This window comes from Terrapene carolina, unplaced genomic scaffold (assembly GCF_002925995.2).
Source record: "Terrapene carolina triunguis isolate 2854851 unplaced genomic scaffold, T_m_triunguis-2.0 Scaffold234, whole genome shotgun sequence".
In the NCBI taxonomy this organism is placed as follows: Eukaryota; Metazoa; Chordata; order Testudines; family Emydidae; genus Terrapene; species Terrapene triunguis.
Window position 1 is genome coordinate 6,871,010 of NW_020664585.1, and position 24,685 is coordinate 6,895,694.

Consider the following 24,685-nt stretch of genomic DNA (forward strand, 5'->3'; position numbering starts at 1 on the left):
CCCCAACTAGAATAGCTCTTCCAATAAATTAGGCTTTTTTAGAGCCTACCAAGATCCTTTGGAAGAGCCCAGCTTCCCTGCTTCTGATTGCTAAGATGGCCGCTAAAATGTGGCGAGAAGGTGCTGTGTCCACTCACACGAGTTCAAGCACGTATATAATCCCCCTCCTCCATGCTGCCTTGTAGTGGCGGCTGCCAAGGAAAAGGAAAGACAGGGACTCATGGGAGCAACATAGGCACTGGGCTTCAACCACAAAGAATAAAGAGGACAAGACACTAGACTTATTTGTGAGGAAGTTTTATTCCACAGGTGGATGGTGCTTCACATTGCGAACCAACAAGCTTTGCTGGGACACTACAATTTCACCCTGTGGGATACGGTTTTGAAATTTAGAGACTTGCTTCACCTCATCTGGGAGCCTCAGTTCTTCACTGTGATAGTGGAGGACAAAATGGTTGCCAGAACAGCTCTGGTGGCATGTCTTGATGAAGCAGATTCTGCAGAGCACAGCATGGCCTCTGCCATCACAATGAGGTGCTCATTTTGACTGGACTCTTCTGGCCTCCCTCCAGAGGTGCTAGAGCTAGTGCAGGACTTACCCTTTGAGGTATCATTGCTCTTTTCAGAAAAGATGGACGAGACTCTGCATATTTTCAAGGATTTTAGAGTGAGCCTGAAATCCCTCAGCGGAAGGCATTCTGCCATCATCAGTGTCAGTGATTTCAGGGATTTATTTCTTGAACCCAAGACCTACCAAAGAGAAGGAGCAGAGGTTAGAAATGGTGATCTCTACCACCACTTCTCTCTGTTTCTGCAACCACTGGTGTTTGTAGAGGCAGGTGGCTTCTTCCAACAGCTCAGTTTGATAGGTCAAGAGCAGTCTACCTGTTCTGAGAGTGCCATCCTTTTCTGTTCTAATTTTTGCAAACTGCTTGTCCTGCTTCTATCATGCTTGGACCGACATCACAACAGATCGGTGGAATTTAAGCACGGTGGAAGTGGGATATTCGTGTCCTTTTATTTCTGCCCCTTTTCCCCCTCCCTCTTCAGGGACCGCTCTCACAAGAAAGCATTACTGCAAGAGGTACAATCACTTCTTCTTGTAGGCGCTAGAGAGGAGATCCCATCTTTGTTCAAGAGAAAGGGGTTTTACTCCCAATACTTCCTGATCCCGAAGGCAAAAAGGGGTCTTTGGCCTATTTTAGATATAAGGCAGTTATTTAAAAAAAAAAAAAAAGAGGAAATTCTGGATGGTCATGTTAGCTTCCCTTATTTCCTGGGGACAGGTATGCTGCTCTCAACTTAAAGGATGCCTACATTCATGTGGCAATTCAGCAGGGCCACAGAACATTTCTAAGTTTCACCATCTGGAGCTGCCATTATCAGTTCACAGCCCATCCCCTTTGGTTTCTCAGTTGCCCCTCTTGTATTTACAGACCGTATGGTGGTGGTAGCAGCTTTTCCTCTAGAGATGGGGGGGTCCATGTATTCCCTTATCTGGATGACTGGCTGATAAGACGTTGGTCCAGGTTGCAGGTGGTGTCCAGAATCTGCATAATCTGGTCCACTTTCAACATCCTCAGCCTGTTAATCAACACAGACAAGTCAGTCCTGTCTCTGATACTGAAAATAGTATTTATTGGAGTGGTCCTGGACTCCACAATGGCCAGGGCCTTGCTTCCATAGACAAGGTTTCTTGCAATGCAAAGCCTCTTTCTGGACTTGAAGGCTTATCCTCTCTCCATGGTAAGACTTCTGAGGCACTTGGCCGTGTGCACTTGCGTGGTCCAGTACTCCAGACAGTGCCTCAGATCCCTTCAGGGCTGGGTGGCAGATATATATTCTCCAAGAAGGCCCCACGTAGGCATGTTAGTGCACGTACAAAATTCCATCTTATCCTCCCTAGATTTGGTGGTTAGACCCAACAGTGCATTCAGGGGAGTTGTGCTGAGGTGGGGCGTACTTACTTACCTCAGTCACAGATGCCTCGGATCTGGGATGGGGTGCTTATGTGGGACACCTGCAGACACAAAGTCTCTAGTCTCCCTAAGATTTCAGTCTGCACATAAACATCAGGAAGCCGCTGACTGTCCGTGTACCTTGCATGGCATTCCTTCCTTGCATCAGGATGCTGACTGACAATACAACAGCCATGTTTTATGTAAACAAGCAGGGAGGAGCCCAGTCATCACTACTCTGTTGGGAAGCAGTCTTGCTCTGGGACTTCTACATCAGTAACTCTATACTTCTGACGGCGGCCCTGCTCCTGGGGGCTCAGGATACATTGGCAGATCGCATAAGCAAGTTGTGTATCAACCATCATTAGTGGTCCCTTCGCCCAGACATAGCAAGGTCCATTTTCTAGCTCTGGGGAACATCCCAAGTGGATCTGTTTGCCACAAAGGACAACACAAAATGACACCAGTGCTGCTCCAGAGCAGGTCATAGCCCAGGTTTGCTGATGGATACTTTTTTATTGCCATAGTCGGAGGGTCTCTGTACACTCTTCCCCTGCATAGCTCTTCTGCCCAGAGTTCTGTGCAAGGCCAAACCAGACAAGGCCAATCTTATACTGATTGCCCCAGTTTGGCCTCATAAGCACTGTTTTTCTCAGTTCTCAGACCTATCAATCAGTCCCCCTATTGCTCCCTCTTCACGCAGACTTAGTTTCACAGAATCGCAGCCACCTCTTCCACCTCAACCTTGAGGCTCTTCACCAGTTGGCCTGGAGACTTCATGGATAACATTGGTGGAGGAGTCCTGCTCCAGAGAGATGTAGGAGGTACTGCTGAATAGTAGAAAACCATCAACAAGGACAACTTACCTTGCTAAGTGGAAAAGGTTTTCCGTCTGGTCAAGGCTGAAAGGTGTCTTCCCCCATCCTTGGTTCTGTTCAGCAAAGGCTGGACTATGTTTGTACCTGAAACATCAAGGATTAGTGATTAGTTTAGTTAGGGTACACTTAGCAGGTATGTCGGCATTTCACCCTCCTGGGGATAAGCACTTCCTTTATTCCAATCCAATGGTTGTAAGGTTTTTAAAGGGCTTGGGCAAGGTGTTTCCACACATACAGAGTCTTATTCCACCATGGAGCCTGAATTTAGTCTTAACTGTGCTGATGGATCCTCCCTTCGCGCCTGTAGTGACTTGCTGTCTGTTACACCTTTCAATGAAGGTAGCATTTTTAATAGCCATTACAGTGGCCAGGAGAGTAGGGGAGTTGAGGGCGTTAGTATCACATCCTCTGTATACCTTTTTTTACGTAAATAAAGTCTACCTTCGTCCCCATCCAAGGTTCCTTACGAAAGTGGTCTCCTCTTTTCATATCATAATTTACTTACCGACCTTCTTTCCAAAGACTCATGGTAACAAGGGAGAAGAGCTATTGCACACTCTAGATGTTGGAAGAGCATCAGTGTTTTATCTGGAACAGGCTAAACCTTTCAGATCTTCATTTCAGTTGTTGTTGCATTTGTGGACAGCATGAAGGGCAGCCTAATTTCTACACAGAGGATTTCAGCATGGATGTCCGGTTGTATTTGCTTATGTTACCACTTGGCTAATGTGGAGCTGTTAGATAGAATATTGGTTCTAGATCCCAAGTGGCCTGTGCAGCATTTCTGGCTCATGTGTATTAGAAAGTTCCAAAGTGGTAACCTGGTCCACATGTCACATGTTTACCTCGCACTATGCAATTTCTCAACAATCAAGAGATGATGCTAAAATTGGACAAGTGGTCTTCCAGTCCTTGTTCAAATAGATTCCAATACTGCCTCCAAATAGAATTGCTTGTGAGTCACCTACAGTGGAATGGACATGTGCAGTCAGTCGAAGAAGAAAAAATGATCACTGACCTTTCTGTAACTACTGTTCTTCTAGATGTTTTGCACATGTCTACGATGCACCCTCCTTCCCATTGCTATTGGAGTAATTCCAGTAGGAAGGAACTCGGGGGAGGGGGAGTGAGTCTGGGTTGGCTTGATCCTTTATGCTCGTGTGATATGCATGAGACCGCAGAAGGCATGCTCAGGCTGCCCCGATGGATGCTGCTGAGGGTGAAAACGCTCCAACAACCGTGGACTGGAGCGTGCAAACACCCACAGTGGAAGGGACATGTGCAGCGCATCTTGAAGAGCAACAGTTACGGAAAGGTTAGTAACCGTTTTTTCTGCTCAGTGAATTTTTACATTAGTCATAAATCTCTGACAACAGATTTTTTAAATAACCTAGAACAATTGACAGCACTATAAAATGCCTTAATAAAGCAATCATATCCAGTATTTACAATTCAGTGTGTTGGGATGTATTGGGAGGAGAGGAGTGTTGCCTAACGGTTAGATCAGAGGACTGGGAGTCAGGATTCATGGGTTCTATTCCCATCTCTGACACTGCTTCACTGTGACCTTTTTGAGCCTCAGTTTCCCTATCTTAAAATGGAAATAATTATACCTACCTCATCAGAGTAGGTTAACCCTGAGTTGCCAGATGCAACCCCATTCTACCCAACATATCAGTCTCTGAGACCTGGTAGCAGCTTAATTTTTTACACACAGTTCCAACCCTTTCCCTTATGTCATGTGAATCTTTGATCATCTGGTAAAAGCAATTAACTTCAAGCTCCGTAACTTTATTTAGGTTCCCTCTCTTTGAAAGCCATTTATTTTTACAAGTTTTTTAATTACATTTGTATGTTTAATTGATATATTTAATGTGATATGGTGCACTGATCTGCTTGTGAAGAGGCTTTATAGTCCTGCTGCATGTATCCACCAAAAGGCCATTACAGGTGTCAAAATCTTCTTTACTCAGTTGTTGTTTTTTAAATTTCATGGGCAGTATCAATTGTAGCTTTCATCCAAGCCAGTTTATAAGTGTTAACCCTCTTTTCCAGGTGGGGAAAGTGAAGCACAGAGAAGTTAGGTGACTTCCCAAGTGTACACAGAGCCCGTGGGTGAGCAGTGAACAGAACACAGGAATCTTGTTTCCCAATCTATTGCTCTGATCGCTAGGTTACCCTACTTACTCAGTAGTTTTTTATATATGCATATCCAAGACTAGGGTATTATTTCTTGTTGTAGTTGCCCCTGTGAGGAAGGAAAGAAGCTAGATTGATTTGGAGTGACAAACTTTCTTGTTGATTGTGAGTGAGTCAGTGAGGGAATTTACTATACCTATTGTAAGAAAGCTGCAATAATAACCCAGAGTTGCCATTACCATTGGGCACCTGTAATTTTCACTTCATTAGATTCATCATGTGGAATTAGATTCGTAAAATCAGAAAAATGTACCAAGAATCGGGCTTTGTGTTCCTGGGGAGAAAATTTTAACTTGAGTTTTTTCTCTGTCCCTCTCCTACTAAATGCTTCTCAGTGAAAGCACTGTGAGCCAATGTCCTGTCATATATGATGGGTCAAGGGCTTCCCAAGCATAACCCAGCAGGTCCGCAAGCTCTAGCAGGGGAAATGCTTTTGTGCCTAGTGGCTGGAGAGTTCACTCTGTAGGCCCAGGTTGCATTTTCCTGCTGCCTCACTGATCCTGAGGCAAATGAAAACCTCCCCAGCTTTAATGGAAAGCAGTGCACAGTTAGGAAGAAATTGACAACCCCTTATGCTCTGCTTGCTGGTTTATTAATTGAAATGCTTTTGATTTAAAACAAGAATTAATGTTACAAACTCCCGGGGTCCCAGATCGTTAGTAAGATCAATTCCTTGGTCACTGCTGAGATCAGAGTCTAGAGTCCTAGGTATCCCATGCGTCAGCTAATCACGTGACAGGCAAATAGTGCAGAGGAAGGAACGCAGAGAAGCCAGCTGCCTGAACTGCTATGGCTTGATCCATGGGTGGTGAGCATCCTCACCTCCCTTTGGAGTCCATTAAGGGAACTTTCCTTGCAGGATTGGGTTGTTAGCAATCTCATCAGCCGTAGTGGGAGAAACACTAAGGACTTGCCAAATAAAAATATTTTCAGTTGTTTTGAAGAATTGGTAATGGGATATGGAGCTTTTATCTCTACAGGATGGCTGGTAGTGACCTGAAGTTGCTACTGTCTGATGGCTGTTTGGGCCTTGTGTGATACGAGTTTGGTGTGTCTCAATCCATCTGCACATCACAGACCTGCCACCACTGTTAACATGATTTGTGCCCCTGTTTGGTGATGTCAGAAGAGAGACTAAGAGCCGAACGGGCCATGGAGAGTGAACTTCCTTCTCATCTGTGGGTTGTGGTTGACTCACGTTGGTGCAGCAGCGTAAGGGAAGCTTGCTTAGCCTCCACCCATGTTGTAGCTGTTCTGTGGCTAAATAGAGCAATTCAGTCTCTAGAGCTATCATTATACACACACATACAAACACTTTCTTGCTATTACAACAGTCTTGAAGTGTGACCTTGAGCAAGTCATTTAACCTCTCAGTGCCTCAGTTTCTCTGTCTGTAGAATGGGACTAATAATATTTGTATTTCTCCTGGTGGTCTATGAGAATTTGTGATTGATTGTAAAATCCTTTGTGATCCTACATAGCATGAGGCATTCTCAGTTCTTTGCTTTTCCTCTTTAGGATGGATACATGCAGTTTATACTCCAGTAGATTCTCTGGTGTTTGGTGGAAATATCCTGCATAGCTTTAATGTTCCCATGCAGCTTCGCGTCTATGAAATTGAGGACAGAACAAGGGTAAGGATGCTTGATTCTCTTTTTAAGTGTGCAGTTCCTTGTGACTGTATCATGTATAAAATCCTTTTCATGTCCCTTTCTGAAAGACACGAACTAGCGGTATCTCCATGTCACAGTGGTTGGAACAAGAAGGTAAATGCCAGGCAACAAGGCCCTCCAAGTCCGTTTTTCTTGGTGGGATTTGCTCACCTATTTGCCACCAGTTACCATTGACTAGTCACTGTTGAGTCTCTTGTCTGGTTTTATGTCCCCGTTGACCTCCTCTAGTGTAAACCAGGGGTTTTCAACCTTTTTCTTTCGGAGCCCTTTCCCTCCCTCCCCCCCGCTATAAAAATTCCATGGCCCACCTGTGCTCAAACAACTATTTTTCTGCATATAAAAGCCAGGACTATCATTAGGGGGTAGCAAGCAGGGCAATTGCCCAGGCCTCATACCACAGGGGGCCCTATGAAGCTAAATTCTCAGGTTTCAGCTTCAGTGCCGGGTGGCAGGGCATTGGGCCCTGGGTTTCAGCCCCATGCGGTGGGGCTTCGACTTGCTGGGGCCCAGGCAGCAAGTCTAATGCCAGCCCTGCTTGGCAGCCCCCCGAAACCTGCTTGCGGCCCCCCAGGGGGCCCCGGACTCCTGGTTGAGAACCACCAGTGTAAACGTCTTTCCTTTTGCATGGAGATACATTGCCCTTTAGGGTACACTTTCCCCTTCTGGTGTGGGCGAACGAGACCAGAGAACCAATGGAACTACCATGGTTCTGCTGCCCAGAGTGGAATGGGGGAGCCATACAAAAGCTGCACAAGGGAACTATGTTACTTGTTGTTTGCACTCTGGAAAGCTTTCTTCCACAGCAGCTCCACGCTAGTGCAGGGGAAACTTTGGGGATTGGGGTGGGGGAGAGGGCATTGAGTCCACACATCTGGCCAAAACACCCACATAGTGGGAAGGGTATCAGATCATGGAATAAGTGACTGTGTGGGTTCTACGCTTGGAGGTGAGAATTGGACCTTTGGTTAGAATCCCAGTTACTTAATAGCTATAATTATTTTTTAGCTAGATAAAATAAGACTAATAAAAATCTCAAAGAAGTGTCATTCTGTTTTAGTTGCCCCATGTGGTGTTTTTTGTTTTGTTTTTTTGTTTTTGATAGCCTGCCACAGTATTGTAATGCAGATATTCAACCATCAGTTTATGTAAGTTCCTTGCCCAAGGATATTGTGAAGGCCAAGACTGTAACAGGGTTCAAAAAAGAACTAGGTTAAATTCATGGAAGATAGGTCCATCAATGGCTATTAGCCAGGATAGGCAGGGATGGTGTCCCTAACCTCTGTTTGCCAGAAGCTGGGAATGGGCGACAGTGGATGGATCACTTGATGATTACGTGTTCTGTTCATTCCCTCTGGGGCACCTGGCATTGGTCGCTGTCGGAAGACAGGATACTGGGCTAGATGGACCTTTGGTCTGTTCCAGTATGGTCGTTCTTATATACAGTCTTGATACAGTTATAGTTGTATAACCCCGTGTGTGGACAGTTTCATTCCAGTGTAAGATTTGCTTTGTTCATTTTAGCTTATGTCACTTGGGAAGGGATTTAAGCTGAACTGAAATAAGCCACTCTTACACTGGAATAAGTGTCTACACTGAGAGAGAGGTTGTGTGTTAGTGTTATTTATACCAGGATAACTAGTAAATCTTTCCCATATAGACAAGATCTATTTAATATTGTAATTTATTGAACACGAGCAGTATTCTCAGTGCTGTTCATTCCTACAAGAGGGCATGGTCCCTCCCCTAGGGATTTCAGTCTAAATTAAACACTTCTAACAGAGACACAATACACAGGGTGAGGGCCTTGGCTTGAATCGTGCACATTTTACTTAGTGACTCTACACCATTTCCTCACCAGCATGCAAAGCCTTTTTCCAGTGCAGCCTCTCTCATTCCAGTGTTCTGACACCAGGATGCTACTCCATTACTTTCCAGGGGATACAAAGGCTGATAGGTCTTGTATTGCTAAGCATTGATAGAAGGTATTGGTTTCCTGGAGGGATTTGAATGGAGAGAGGGAATATTTGGCACATAGGAAGGAATTCTCAGCGGGAGAGGTGGCATGGCAGAAAGAGGCAGTTAAAAGGGAGATCTGGGCAGAACGAAGGGCGTGAGAGTGGGTGTAGGAGGAATCAAGAACAGAGACAAAGGCAGGAGTGGAATTTTGCGTGGCCTTGACGGGAAGCATGAACTTGATGCGAAAGGCAGTGGACAGATTTGAATAGGGGAGTGCCAGGAGGGGAAGCTGATCTTAGTAACAGCATTTAGAGTAAATCAAAGGGGGAGGTAAGATGAATTGCAGGGAAGCAACAGAGAAGGAGGTTGTCGTAATGCAGGCCAGAAGTGAACAAGGGCTAGAGAATGGCATTGGGGTAGAGCAGAAAGGAAGGATTTTAGAGAGATTGTAGCAAAAAGACTGGCAGGGGTATATTGGAGCCCGGATGTAAGAGAGAGGAGAAAATCTGTGAGCCTGGATGATGAGGATAGTAGAGCTGTCAACAGTAGTGGAGACAAGGGGAAGAAGAGAGGGCTATGGAGGAAAGATGTAAACCAGAAACAGTGTGTGAATGAATTACATAGAAAGCCATGGAGAAGATGAAAAAGAGACAGATTCTATTACTGCAGCAATAGAAGAGTAGGAGCATCATTTTCATAGGGAGTTGAGCACCCACTGCTCCTATAGACTTCAATCAGAGCTGCGGATGCTCAGCACCTCTGAAAATCAGCTCTTCCTTCCTAGGCAGGTAGGGTGGCTCTTGACTTTTCAACTGTTCCTCAGCATTACATTAAGGGAGACATTGGCCAAGTCACAATGAGCAGTTAGGTGTCTAACTTGCACTGAGAAGTTGGGACACCTACCTCCCATTTTTACCTTTGAAAATTTCCCTTAAATTGTTGTTTGGAAAAGGACGCTTTCAAGATTGGAAGCCCACATTTTAGTCTTTAATCTTGTATGTTTCATCTAAGATTGTTTCTGCGAAGTACATGTAATGTTTTATCCTCCTCCCCCCCCCCCAAATAAATGTTTCAGTGCTTAAAAGGGGGGGGGGGGAAGTCTGCCAATGGCCCAGAGCTCAAGCAACCCTACAGCAACAAACTCAGCACTCAATGTAGCTATATGATAATAATGTATTATACTCAGTCCAGCACTCATGAGCAATCCTACAATAACAAAGACATGCAAATAATCAAATGCTCACAAGTAACCTTACAATAACAAAGATGTGTATGGAACCCTACACTAATGAACTGACCTGCAATAAAACGTGACAGAGAAAATAAAAATACATGTATTTTGTAAAATGGTGATTAAAAAAATCCTGAAATCATTATACAAGTCTCTCTTAAGAGTAAATGTTTTCAAAATGAACAGAATGCACTATTCAGTTTACTTTGTGGAACAAATATTGTAATTTCTTCTTTATTTGAATAATCCTCACTGAGTGGTATAGCCAGATCGTGTTTAATGTACTTGAAAGCGAGTTCGCCAGTGAACAGACTGCAGATGGGTTTCTCCTGAGTATTGATCTTTCCATTGTGTGTAACACAGAAGTAAATTACATGATGTGATTCACAAAGTAATTGCCACACTCAAATCAAAGTGTAATCTGGGTGTGTTTCCCCTCTTGATTTTGCACAGAGCAATTTTATGGAGGTTTCACTGTGTTTAAACCTGCTGTATAATGCTTAATCATCTTTGATTGCTGGTATTCAAAGCCATTTTTATGCTAGGTGCAGTTGTTATTGTCTTAGCAGCTAAGACAAGGATAATACATGGCTGAAATGGTAATGCTGATTTAGAGCCCAATAAAACCCCCTAGCTTGTACACTTGTCATGCTTATTCTATCTTAATTTCTCATATCCCTGGGAGATTTTTAAAGAGGGTTATAGCCATTTAAAATAGTTTTTAAGGAGTAATAAAAAACATGTCTATTGTTGGAAACAGCTTCTAACGTGCAATTGAGGTAAACAATTATTCTCTAGCCTTGCAGTTTGTAGAGATTTTCATTTTGCAGCCTGCCTTTCCTAGAGGCCAATTAACAGCTAGGCAAATAGGCCAAGCTGTTTAGCTTTCTGCTAGACCAGCTTGGGTAACTGCGGAGCAGGCTGCGATGCAAAGGTTCATCATTTTGGCTTAGGGGTGTTATGGGTTCAGTATTACCGAAGGAGAAGAAATGTTAAGCTATTTTTAGCTGATCTAGATTTAGTCACTTTAATGTATTTGAACCTGTATGAGGATACAAGCATTCAAAATATATACGTAAGGTGGTCACTCACAGATGATGGTATTTGCTACTGATTCTGTTTTCTGGAACCTAAATTTAAAATTGATAGATTAATTTCCCCCCAAATTAATTTAAAAAATTGTATTAAAAATATTGCGATGAGAATGATTCAATGCAAGTAGAAGACATAATGATTTTTTAATCGCTATAGTGTAAGAAACTAATACGTTCTAGGGGAGAACGTGCCTCACATGTGCTTGGGTTTTTTTGTTTTTTGTATAAGTCTCTAAAATAATTTCACTTTGAACTGCAGAAACGATCATATTCCAGAGAGAATTTTTCTCACTGTACAGGAATAATTAAAAATGTATTCAGTGGATTGTAAATTATTAATCATTGAAGTTAGAGCTGGAAAACGTCTATTAGATTATCTAGTCTATCCCCCTGCTGGTGCAGGATTTAGTCCCCCGGCAGAAGATACATTAGATAGTAAATTGTAAACGGATCACAGATAACTTTTGACTTCATAATTATTTTTTTTTAAAGTTCATTTGACCTATGGATATACAATAGGAAAAGGTATGGGCATGTACGTTATACAATTCGCATCCATTACAACTAATAAATATCTAGGAAGGTCATAAATGATGTACTCATTTATGCTTTTGCATAAAGCACATTTAAGAAATTTTTAAACCACTGTCAATCTTAGATTTGCTTCTACAGCAAAAGGCACTATAGACCTTTGTACAGTATCTATTACTACATATGGTAGCTCTTACTTTTGAAGGTTTATAAAGCAGAGCCATCTCAGGCAAATAGCGAATTACAGAGGCATGGAGGGATTTGCTGTGGGTTGGAACATTGATAGTGAGGCAATTAGGAACTCAAATTGAATATTAAAGATTGATATACATAATGGGAGCACTGCATGCATTACTGCCTTGTCTTTCACATTGAATTAACATTGGTAACAACTAAATTTGGTGAAGCTCAGAATCTGTCAACAAATGTTGAGCAATGATGTCTTTAATATTCCCAGGCATGTGGCTGAAAACCTTTTGAAGGCTGAGGGGTGGAAGGCGGCTTCCTGTTTGTAAGTCAATTCTTTGCAAATTTTGTTTCCTGCAGTGCTCTCTTGGAAAAATTTGAGTTCCTTTATTAGCATATATTTTAGCATGGCTAATTTCCCTTGTGTTCTGTAATAGTGATAAGTGACGTGATCTCTTCTTTCTGACATGTAACCAAACCAAAAGGAAAAAGGATTCTCCAATACTGTAACACCCTGGGAATGTTGTTCTCGCATCTAGGTTTTGGTTTTTTAGAAGTACAGTGCTGTATAACCCACAACTTAGGGAATGTTTGGAACGATGCAGCAGCAATCAGTTGCATCACCCTCAGCAACATTTGACAGCATCTGGGTTCAGATTTGCCAGCTACATTTGTGCTGAGTTTGAGGTCTCAGCTCTGGTAAACACTTTGGATTACTTATACTCTACCTTGCAATGCACTTAGTTTCCTTAATGACATGTTGTTTTATTGTTTAGTGTTTCAATTTCCCCTACAATGGGAGCAGATGCAAGGTTTTTTGACTGTCTACTCTGGGCACAATTTTCAAATGTGGACATTTTTAGCAGAACATCTGAATCCCACAGGTGGATGCTCTGATCATAAGGCAGGTGTGTAAATGTTTGTTTTGCACAGCCAAGTGCCAGTATGAGTTTCCAGATGCTGTATTTAGTCGTTCTATTTAGACTCCCATGTTTAAAGAAAATGGACTGCCTGTAATAATGAGCCTTTCTGGTGCAATGCAGTTTTCATTAAAGGTGGGCAGACATGTGTTAGACTTGTTGGTTAGGTGAGAAGTTAAACTGCATAGAACGTGTTAAGAGCAGTTCACATAATCCTGCTGCAATGTATGCAAGCTAGGTTTTATCCAGCCCACAAAATGCAAATTCAATGCCTGCAAGGAGTAAGAACTGCTCAGTGTAAGTACCTGTGCATGCAAGGTATATGGCATTCATTTTTTTTTTTTTTTTTTAAACACAGCAAATGTACATACGTATTCCCAAATTGGAGGCGCCACAGTGTCTTCCTTAGCACAGAGATCTCCCTTACTTGGAAAACTGTTAGAGGGGAAAAAAAAGCAGTTTTTTTCTTTTAAACATGAAATAAATATCACAGATATACAGCACTGAGAAATCAGCTTCTGATACGAAAATGGCAAGGCTGGGAGATAAAGGGAAGGGGATATCCTGGCAGAATTTTTGGGTAGAATCCCACTTTTCTGTTTGATTCAGGGCAAAAGTTGATTGACTACCAAAATATTAAGAGTAGAACAAATGTAGGGGCCTTTTTTTATATTTAATGTTTGAATGCGATATACCAACAATAAAAATTTTGTTTTTGTTCCATTGTTTAATCAAATGGTGGTATTATAAAGACCTGCGTTGACAAGGATCGAGTTTCCTGCTTGGCTCTTTGTAGGTAATAATGCTGTTTTGACAAATCATGGAATAATTTTTAGGAAATCAAAAGAACCCACATTTATTTTAACTTGAATTTTAGTGACTAACATCTGTATGTGACCACCCTATGTTTATACAGTAGATAAATAATACCTTAGGGGGCCATGCATCAGTTTCATGATTTCACAAGACCACATCTCCCTCCCCATCTCCCCCACCAACCCAAGAGGGTACAAATTAGTGAACCAAGGAATGATGCTATCATAGCAAGCAGGCAGGCAGCCTCCTCATTTCGTATGCTGAACGCATACATCTCACTCAGCTCCCACCCTCTTTCCCCTCCCCCTCCTGCATACCGTTTGTGCTCTTGATAACATGATGAGAATGATGACTGGCCCTTGTGCTGCAAACTTCTCTCCCTTCCACATGGATTGACAGTCTCAATCTTGCTTTCAGGTGCATGCCAAATTCCGTTATCCTTTCTACTATGAAATGTGCTGGTATGTTCTGGAGAGATACGTGTCCTGTGTGACCCAGCGCTGCCACCTCAGCAAAGAATACCAGAAAGAATCAATGTTAATTGGTGAGTGAATCCTTCAAGTGCGTATTCAGAATGGACGCTGGCACCTCAGACTAGTCATTGCTTTGGCTTTTGCAAAGCAGACTGTAAATTAAATTGGAGAAATGTAGAGATCCTAATGAATTATTTCATTATTTGGGGATGGAGAAGATTTGAAGCTCAAGCATTTCACTGAACCGCCACCCTTCCTTGAATGATATTTATTGAGCTTTTCCATGGCAAATGGATCTCAGAAAAATAATTTCAGATTTGTTTATTTCTTGGTTTCAGTAATGTTTGTGTTGAGGTGATCTGCCAAATAGTTGAGGATTTACTGTTGCATTTGGCATATTACCTTAGCAGCCAAAAAGTCTGCATTGCAAATTTGTTCTGTTGGGTTTGGATAGTTAGCACTTCTATAGCACTTTTCGTCTACAAAGTGCATTACAAGCAGCCACTAAATCTGGCTTCTTTTTTCTTTCTTTTTTTACATCTCTGGTTTTATTTTTCCCAAACTGGTGACTAGTTTATTTAAAAAACAAAACAAACTTACATTATCAATAACTTAGATGCAGGCAGGGCAAAGAAACCTTTAAAACAATAGCTGAAAGTGAACTGTGGCAGAGATTGATGGATGGGATCAAAGTGGGAAAGTGTCAAGGGTTGATACTGACATGAGCTTGGAGTAGGCTTGAGTTCTAGCAGTATAGCTAGAGTTCTAGCCTTGCCTATCAGCTTTATTTATTTTATTTCCAAAGGGCCACTGGGCCACGTCATCTTGCTTTTAGGCACAGAAAGGCTGAAAGTAGCACAAGTATCAGCTAGATCAGGCTGGTGCATCTGGAAGTGGAGAGAGAAGCTAAAGTATTTCCATCCCACCCTTTTCCCCCACTCCCATAGCTGGCCATCATTGTGAATACCACGTGTTTGGGAGCCCCAGACGTTTTGGAGAGACTGGCCAGCAGTTAGGACATAAATGGTCACCTAATGCATCATGACATTTCAGTGAGAGGGGCTGCATGGGTGGTAAGCATCGCTCTTTAGTGAGCCATGCTGCCAGAGAGTAGCATGGAGAAGCTGACTGACTGCAAAGATACTCTGAGATCTGAAGGAGCTCCCTGCAGATCTCAGCATATCTCTGTGGATCGAGGGTCCCATTCCGCAGCCTCTCTATGGGCCATCAAACTCCTCCGCTGAAGGATTAATAAGTCAGGAACTCCCAAAGCATACTGTGTGGCGTGCTGAGTAACTCCTCGCTTCTGGCTGGTTTTGTTCTGGGGGAAGGAGCTCTTTAAAGAACCATTGACAAAACTGTCTGTCCTTGTATTCCTTGGAAAGTAAAGAAGCAGCACTTTGATGTCAGAATGCTGGCATGAGAGATGCTGTGCTCCAAAGAGGGTCTTCCTGACACTGAGGCAGGGGTGGAGGGTCATTAAGTTGTACAGTGAAATCAACACGTTTTAGAATGAATGAGGTGCATGGAGATGGGATGGCTCAGGAGATTGAACATAAGATCTGGAACCTTCCCCATCTAAAACACCAGCGTGAATCCAGGTCAGCTCAGTAGTGACTGTTGGTGATTTAGTCACCCATGCGGAATGTGTTTTGGGTTATGTCTACACTAGATAGCTTACAGTGACATTGGTACAGCTGTGCCACTGTAAGATCTCTTGCGTAGCTGCTTTATGCTGATGGGAGAGAGCTCTCCCGTTGACATAATTAAACCACCCCAATGAGCAGCGGTAGCTATGTCGGTGGGAGAAGCTCTCCCGCTAACATAGTGCTGTGCACGCTACCACGTATGCCTGCGAAACTTTTGTCACTCAGGCTGTGTGTGTTTTTCACACCCTTGAGCGACATACGTTTTGCTGACATAAGTGGTAGTATAGGCATGACCTTAGACCAGTTCCTAGTGGTGAGGCATCCAAGTCATGTAAAAACACAATTGTCACCAAGTTGGCCCATTTTGGCAATCTCAGTAGGCTGAATCAGCAGAATAACGGGCCATGGAGATTAAGTTGTCTTCTCAGCTCTATAGATGGTGCTTTTAGGCCAGGATTGAGGCAGTATGGAGAACCTTGGACTGCCACTGCCCATACTGTAGGAATTCTGTGGATGCAAAGAGAACTTTTGGTGTCCCCAGGGCTGTCAGTCCAGCCCTTTGCAACAGCACTAAAATTACTTAGACTCAAAATTGTATTTTGGATCCAGAATACTGGGATGCCTGCTGCAGGACGAAAATGTTGTGATGGAAAGTGACTGTTAATTGTGGGGAAGGAGATAGAAATGGGGCATTCAGGGTGATAGAGTAGGAGTCAGTGCTTAGGTGGGGATGAAGGGAGCAGCCATCTTTAACTGGGTCCCAGTTTTCCTCCAGACTTACCCCCAATTTTGAGAGACATGCTGCTTCTCTAGAGTTTGAACTGGAAAGGGCACTTAGAGCCTTCAAGGGAAAAAGCCTCAGTAAAAACAAGTCTGAAGAGCAGCAATAGTTTGAGCAATCAGAATAAGAGGTGGATAATGCAAGTCAGAGGTGCTTTGAAGAACTGCTGCCTATAGAAATACTTGGATTTAAAGAGCAAAATTCTATATCTCTCTGAGAAGAATGCTGGCCCTCTCCACTGTGTGACTATCGCATTGTCTAGGATCAACAGGCACCCTTTCATCCACCCTGGGGCTCTGCCAGGACAGCACAAGCCTGGCAGGAAGAAGGGGCCCGTGTCAAGAGTGGGACAGTTTGGAAGCCTAAGTTGCAGTGAGCGCTGGAATGGGGCATGCCTTCTCTCTCTGGGTGCTGTGGGAAGGAACTTGCACTCATGGCAAACCCCACAGTGAGACATGTTGTCTCCTTCCTTGGCTGTTGGGCCTGGGGAATGAAAATGGGTTTTTTTGTAAGGAAGGCTCCTTTTCCCTATAGCTTCAAAGGTTTCTCAAATATTCTTTAAATAAGTTTCCAAATCCTTTTTAAATCTAACTCTCCCTGATTTTCAATAACCTGTTGGAAGCTTGAATTTGTTTCATTATTTCCATCCTGCACAAATGGATTTGTTATTGAAGGGCTGTTTGCTGGAGCTGCACACTGGCTTGTTATGGCAATGTTGTTAGTGTGTGTGTGTGCGCGCGCGCGCACGCGCATGCAGTGCACACTTGTCGTCAGGTTGTTCATGAGTTTGTTATTGTAGGGTTCCTCTTGAATTTTGTACTCTAGATTGTTGTTGCACAGTTGTGAAGGTTTCTTTATTATTATAGGAATGCTTCTCAGAGCAGGAGTGAAGGTACTGATTCTCTTCCTCCTTTTTTGGATTCTCTCTCTACTTCCCTGATCTTCATTTGCAGATCAGTAGTAGCAGCTAATGAAGAGCCCATCCCCCAGTTTGATTAGACCCTTCTGGAGTCTCACATTTCTCTTCCCCTTCTATTTTACTAGAACCTGAACCAAAACTCCAGATCCTAATGTAATGATACCTGCTACAATTCTTCAGCAGGGATAGAACCTGGGACCTTCAGCCGTAAAATCACAAACCACTGCTATGTGAGCTAAACAAGTCCCAGGCAATGGAGTGAGGCATGATTACAGGCACGTTGACAGTGTATTATATTAATACCGCCAGACTTCAAACATGTTAGGATCTTAATCTGACCTTGCTCTCTTGGACAGACGTGTACTTTTTACTCACTTAAACAGTCTCTGTCTACAGCATATTTTATCACCTGGCTGCCACCTTCAACTTCAGTTCACTAGCATACTAAACAGTGTCAGTCTCAGTGCTGATATCTGTCGTTGACTCCTAGGATCTTCTCTTTGTTCTAAGAAAAAGACATTTATTTATGCATCTTTGTCATCATCTATTTTTTATTCCCTGGCGGACTGTACCTTTTAACTGATTATATAGGTGTGAGGGACCTTACTAACTGCTGTTCAAAAGGCCAAGTTTATTATATCATCTGGATTCCCATTTTTGGTATTTTGCTGGTTTTTTCAAAGAATTCTAACAGAAACATAGCTCGTATCAAGAGAAATCATACCTCTCTGTTCTATTTTCCTGTCATATTGTACTACTTAGGATATTTTCCTATCCTGCTCTTAATTATACTCTGTGCTCCCTGTACTGAGGTGAAGTTGCCTGGTCTGTAATTGTTGAATCACCTGTAGCTTTTTTTTTTTTTTTTTTTTTTTTTTTTTTTAAAACAGGGGCACCACAACATTCAGGCACAACTGTTAAATGTAGAGGATTCAGTGAACTAGATGTTGGCAAAGGAGCAGAATTTCTGACTTTTTTAAACTTCCTTCAGGACTCTTGAGGTCCTCAGGTTGCCTCCTCCTCTTTTCCTTAGAGACTTCTCTCTCTGTTAATGCCATGTCTTGATTTCCATAAGAGGTGCTCCTTTGAGGAAGGACTTCCCCATCACCATCCGTAGTGAATATGGACAGAAGGTTACCTGCAACTCCTTTGTAGCTTTAATTGTCCTCTTTACTCCTTGGACTAGGGAAACCATCTTGAGTTCCATGCATTCTTATTCAAAAATTTCTTATGGTTAGTCTTAATGTTTGTAGCTATCTGCTTCTTCACATTTCCTCTTTTTCCACCGTATATCTTCCCTGTTATGGTTTGTGTTGGATTTCTACTTCTTAACTATGCTTTTTTTTTTTGGCTCTTATAGTTTGGTGTATTTTACCCTGGAGATATGCTCTTTTATTCTGCATCTGCTCTGCTGCAGACAGTGTTCTCATTGGATCTCACAAGCTAAGAGTAGTCAGGCATGGCTAGCACTTGGAGGAAGAATCTCCAAAGAGAAAACAGTGCTGTAAGAAGTGGTGTCTGGAACTTGCTAGGCACTTTTCTTTGAGTCAGTAGTGATGATAGATGTCTCTTTACTGCTGATAGGTGTCATCTTTGGAAGAAACAGAAAACCAAGGTCCTGATCACTTGTGTTAAAGATCCCATGACACATTTTTTGTATAAAAAGGTGTTAATTTCAGTATCCTATCCTCTAGCTCCTGTGTTTGGATAGAACTACCTAGAAAGCAGTTCCCTCTGTCTGGTATTTTTCAGAATGAGCTGCTCAAAAACGTATTACTGATGGTATCAATAAACAGCTTCTCCAGAATACTCCCTCATATGCAAATTCCTCTTAATATTGCTCCATTTCAAGTCACCTATCCAGATAGTTCTCCTAGATTTTGCTGCCTCCCTGATCTCACTTATCGTTTGGTGATAGAGATCTTTGAGTACTGTTCCAATCTACGGAATGTGGGGGGTTGGTGTACATGTCCCATGACTACATTTGTGGATTTGTTACATTATATTTATACTTTGAGTTTAAGATGGCCAAATTCTGAGGTGAGTCTGAATCTTAAGAGCTGGTCTAGGTGCGGAAATTGACTAACATAATTATTCCGGTTGAGTCACACCAGTATAATCCGCATGTGGACACTTCTTATTCCAAAACAAGTGTGTCTCTTTTCGGTTTGCAATTATTTGCACCTGCAAAATTGCAGGCACAAAATCAGAGACCCAATACTTGCCTGACTGAAAGCTTGTCCCTGTATTCTACTCTCTGTGTGAAAAACATCTACATTTTAAGTGGTATAGAAAAGGAGGCCTTGCTTCCTCTCTCCTTCCTCAGTCCCAGAATGAGTTTCCAGGCAATAGCTTTCTTAGATTAAGATCCTGGTTAGCATGTGAGAGTCTGTTCTTGCTTTGATCTGTTCCATAGGAGGGCAGGAGCTCAGTGGAAGTGATGGCATTACAGCAATCACAGGCTTCTGTAAAAGCACTGAATCTCATTCTTTATATCCCTCCGACTGTGGCATTCGTCCTGCCAGTTGGAATAAAAAAGGGCACTCTATATGAACTTCCTACCAGATTTGAACATGTGCTGCTCCGAGATGGAAATGCCTACAGGATTCTTATTCTTAGAATTGTTGAGTCTATGTTGGATGTTTTCAACAGCAGTTGACCTACATGTGTCCTTCAGTCAGATGTGAATCTTGAGACTAAACTGACAAAGAGTAATTGGGAGAAGATGTGGCGCTAGTCATAAAATACTCTGTATCCTGTAGCTTTTAAGATTCCCACTGTAAGATGTTTCACAGGATGGCTTGGACTGTACATACAGCCTGATGGGTAATAGAAAGGTGCCATATGGAATGGTGGAGGAACCATTCCTTTTTTCCTTCACAGACAGTATAGTGGATTTCCCATTGAAAGAGAATTTATGGATTATGTTAAGTGATTTTTATTTGGGAAAATTATATATGATCAGATTCCTCGATGCCCTCGTTTCCTTTTAAGACTGCTATAAAGAACTCACTCACTACCTCTTGCTGACAGGCCAAAGTGCCAGGCTTTGGAGCTGTGAATGGCAATTCCAATTGCAGCAGAAGAGTGTATATTGAACACACTGTACTGCTGAAGGGAAACTTAGCAACTTAATCCTCTGTTGAAGAAGGTAACTATGTATAATCACCCCTGTTTTGCAGAAGGCCAAACTGAGGGAGACTGATTGTGATTTGCCTAAGGCCACACAGAGAGTTATTGCTTTAGAAATTGGGAGTTCCTATCTCCTTGTCCTGTGCTAAGACAGACCACCCTTTCTTTTTCTGGATTACAACACCGCGGAGTCTCTCCGTTTTCCATATCCAGAATTGTTATATTTGTGAGAATTTTTTCCCCTGTCCTTTTTTGAAAGGATTTGAATTGTATTAAGGAGGAAACCCACAGTAGGTGATCCTAGGCCTGGGGGTAGCCAAAGACTCTCAGGATAATATGTGATGTTAAGAAAGTAAAGTTTGTATACTGCAGTGTTCTTGATTGGCACAAACCGTGATGAGCCATATGAAGCAGTGACCTCAATTCACAGAGGATTACACATGTTCATGATGCTGGGAGACACCACTTCTTTATTTAATAGATTGCTCTAAAAAGTAAGCACAGTAGAGAGCATTTAAACATTTTAAAAGACTCAATTAGGCCCCATATGCATTTGCGTGGAGGCCATTTAAACAATGTTCCTGGTAACATGGCTTTAGAGAGGCAATGGGGATGGACCAAATCCTGTTAGATCTCTTCTTCAAACTGTTTACCTATGCCAGGTGGGAGCCTGGGCTACAAAATAGCTTTTAAAAATAGTTATAATGCAGTGTTGGCTGGTGGAATGACTAAGCAGAGGAAACCACAATTGCAGTCAGCAGGGTCTTTTCCTTTAGGGAGATTTTATAAACAAGAAAAAGGAACAAATAACATACTCAGCAAGGGAAACAGAAAACTCCCAGTTGGGGGTTAACCCTTTAACACTTAATCTTAATCCTCCGAGCTGAACCAGTGCAAACCCCATTGTACATGTGCTGTACCTGGACAGCTTGGGGCTTGCTCTACACCAGTTGAGTATATCTACACTGAGGGCTTGCACTGTGTAAAAATGCCTAAGGTGGACAAACCCCGGGACAGACCCCAGCACACCATAACTAATGGGATGTGTTGGCATAAAAGTCCAACCCTCAACTCTTACTGAACCCATAATGGCCAGTCTCTGGTTGCAGCGTCCTGCCTCTTTCTCCCTCCAACATTCTCTCTGTCAGGCAGCACGAGGGGCCTCAGCATGAGTGGATGCTGAGCCCTGCTCTTCATCTTTGTAAATCATCCCTTTTCAAGACTCCCTGTTTATGCTTGGGAGAACGGGGCGGGGGGGGGAACCCTAATGGGGAGGTCATGGGGCAAAAAGAGCCCAAAGAGAAGACAGACAGCCCCAGGAGCAGTAGAACTGCTGAGGAAATTCCCCCTGCACCAGCTGTAAAACAGACTGGAGGAGTGGGACAGGGCAACACAGAGAGCTGCTCTGCAACCCTTCAGCTCCATTGAGATTTGCACCAGGTGGGGATGTGGAGAGATGCTGAATAACACTGCCCACTGAGGCATAAGCACATTAGGACACATGCCTAGTGTCCCAGCTCCCAGAGCTGTGACATGCTGAGAGAATCTCCGCTTTCAGTGGAAAAAAAAATTATTTTTAGCCCTTGTGGTAACAGAGAAAATCTTGCAACCATAGAATCATAGAAGTGTAGGACTGGAAGGCATGAACCAAGTGTAACCAACACAACAACATTGGTTGAGTGCAGATCACCTCCAGCAGAGGGAGGAACAGCAGCCAATGTAATGGGGGAGGAAGGTGCCTGGCCCTACTGTCATTCCCACGTTGGACCAGGGCTCCACTGCTTTGTTGGGTGGGGTCTGGGTTTATCAGCGGAGTTAGGATGACCCACTGGGCTCCGCTCCTTCCCTCTGGCCTTTTCGTTCCATTGATTAGATCAGAGATAAAAGGTGGTGTTGTATCTCACGTGCCACCCACTAATGGCACCAAAACATCATTTGCTGTAGATGGTCACAATATGATCTCCTTCTCCTTTCTTAGGTGACCTACTCCAGTTACAGCTGTCAGTGGCAAGCACCTAGCATAGCTGCGCCTATACAAAACATAGCGTAGGCAGCAAAGTCAGTGTAAGCTACGATTTTCACTGTTCCACATGACCACAGATTCAAGTAGACGAAGTTGCACTGGTGCAAATTGCAATTATAACTGCTTTCCATGCCCACACCAGGGGTTCTGCTGCAGCTACACTGTCCACCAATCACCAAAATCCCCCAGGGTAGACAGGACTTCCATACTTTAATCAGCTGTGAAGTAGCGAACATTACTGAAATTTAAATGATCAGAAAATGTGTTTATGAATATTTTAATTAACAGAAAGGCAGTGTGGCCTCTGGGATAGGGCACCAGACTGGAACTCAGGAGAACTGGGTCAAATTCCTGGCTCTGCTACTGGTTTTCTGGGTGACTCTGGGCAAGTCATTTCCCCTTCCTGTGCCTCCGTTTTCCCACCTGAAAATGGGGATAATGACTTTTACCTGCTTCGTAAAGCATTTTGAGGCCTATGAATGAACACCTAGTGTGGACAAAGGAAAAATAGTGTTAGCTGGTTGTGGGTAACCATAGTGGTGTTTAACTGTGCATTAATTAAAATACGCTAGCTTAACATGTTTTCTGATACTACATTTCCTAGTGTAGACAGACCCTAGGAGGGCAGCCTGGCACTGGGGAGTTTTAGCAGGAACCAAAGGAAGTGGCTGCTTCTGAGTGGTGTTGTTCATCACTATATCACACCGAATAAACAATTCAGTGCACTAAATATTGAATTTGATTATGTTAAAGCCTTTACAGGAGCGGTGTGTATTGGAAGGGACAGAGAGAAGGGGATAGAAAGAAGGAGGATATTTACCTTCACTGTAACCAGGGCCTGACTGGGTCAGTGGCCCAATACTTTTTTTTTTTTTTTAAGCTTCTGTCTTGTTCTTCAGAAAATCAGTTTAAACCTTCTCCCCCCAAAATAATTCTCAGTCTAATAAGATTGTGAGGAAAACATTCTGTGATGTCTAAGTTTGAAATAATAGCCCAGTAGCCTTGATAAATGTAACTTCTCCCTTCATTTCTGTCAGGTGTTACCTAACTGAACTTGTTTTCACAGCGTAGACAAAACTTTGAGGATTTTTTCCCAGCATGTCTGAATTTAGCAGTTAAGCAACAACTGTCTGCTTGCTGCATCTTTCTGTTTTCCAGCTAGTAAGTACAGTTTGTTTTCTGAGGAGATGATGGCACGTTCTTTCACTCACAGTCAGAACCTTCTCTGTCATAGAGGTTCACTTCCAATCTCTGTGATTCTTTGCTTCATTATTTGTGAGAAGTTTGCTTATTATTATAATGCAGCCAAATCCTGAAGTCCTTACTTAGGCCATGTCTACACTAGCAAGCTTAATGCAGCACAACTGTACTGACACAGCTGTGTAACCTCTATGCTGACAGGAGAGAGCTCTCCCATCAACATAATTAAATCATCTCCAATGAGTGATGGTAACTATGCTGGTGGGAGGGCGTCTCCTGCTGACATAGCGCTGTCCACACCGGCGCTTCTATTGGTGTAATTTATGTCACTCCGAGGATTTTTTTTCATACCCCTGAGTGACATACTTCATACCAAGTAAAGTGCTAATGTATACATAGCCTTAGTGTTTATTTAGTCCTTCCTCAAATAAAAGGTTTGGGTGAAGAGAAACTGTGGAAAGACTCAGAATTTAGACGGTTGAAAATAAGTAAATGAAAACAAGGAAATGAGACACTTCATTGCTCAGTCACATGTTTATTGCTGTATCTCTTCTCTTTTTTTGCATATAATGTCTGTCATGGGCCAGATCCTACTCCCATTGAAGTCAGTGTCAAAAGTCCCATTGACTTTGTTGGGTGCTGCCTACACTAGCATTTTTAACCAGAAATTCCTACCAATTAACACTAGTTCATCTCTGCTAGTGGTAGTAATGGGGAAAGTGCTAGTGTAGACATGATAACCATATTGTTTTGTAGAAAAGTAAGTATAAACAAATCTGCAGTTAAAAGGCTTTTGGAGCCTTGACCAGTACCCTTCTTGTAATGCTGTCATCATTGGAGCTGTTCTGGGGTCAGCAACAGTGGGCATTTTCAGGGGAAAAGTCTACTGTAGACTAGACCTAAGAATGTAAATTCTTCGGAGCCAGGGACTTTGGGCTGAATGCTCAAAAAGAGTTAGGTTCCTAACTTCCATTGATTTCATGGGAGCCTAAATAGAAGTTAGGAGGCTAACTCTCTTTGAGCATTCAGTCTCTTGTTCTTCTATTTATCTATAAAGCAACCAGCA

The 24,685-nt window shown here is 42.8% G+C and overlaps 1 protein-coding gene across 5 annotated transcripts in view; it reads left to right on the forward strand.

Annotated features, from left to right (window-relative positions):
* Positions 1 to 24,685, forward strand: part of KDM2B (lysine demethylase 2B) — a 174,417-nt gene that overhangs the window by 77,740 nt on the left and 71,992 nt on the right. For all 5 annotated transcript variants that reach the window (XM_024196191.3, XM_024196190.3, XM_024196193.1 and 2 more), the window contains 2 exons: positions 6,554 to 6,669; positions 13,860 to 13,986. In XM_024196191.3, the coding sequence (XP_024051959.1) occupies positions 6,554 to 6,669; positions 13,860 to 13,986 (243 nt within the window). The remainder of the gene's footprint in view (positions 1 to 6,553; positions 6,670 to 13,859; positions 13,987 to 24,685) is intronic.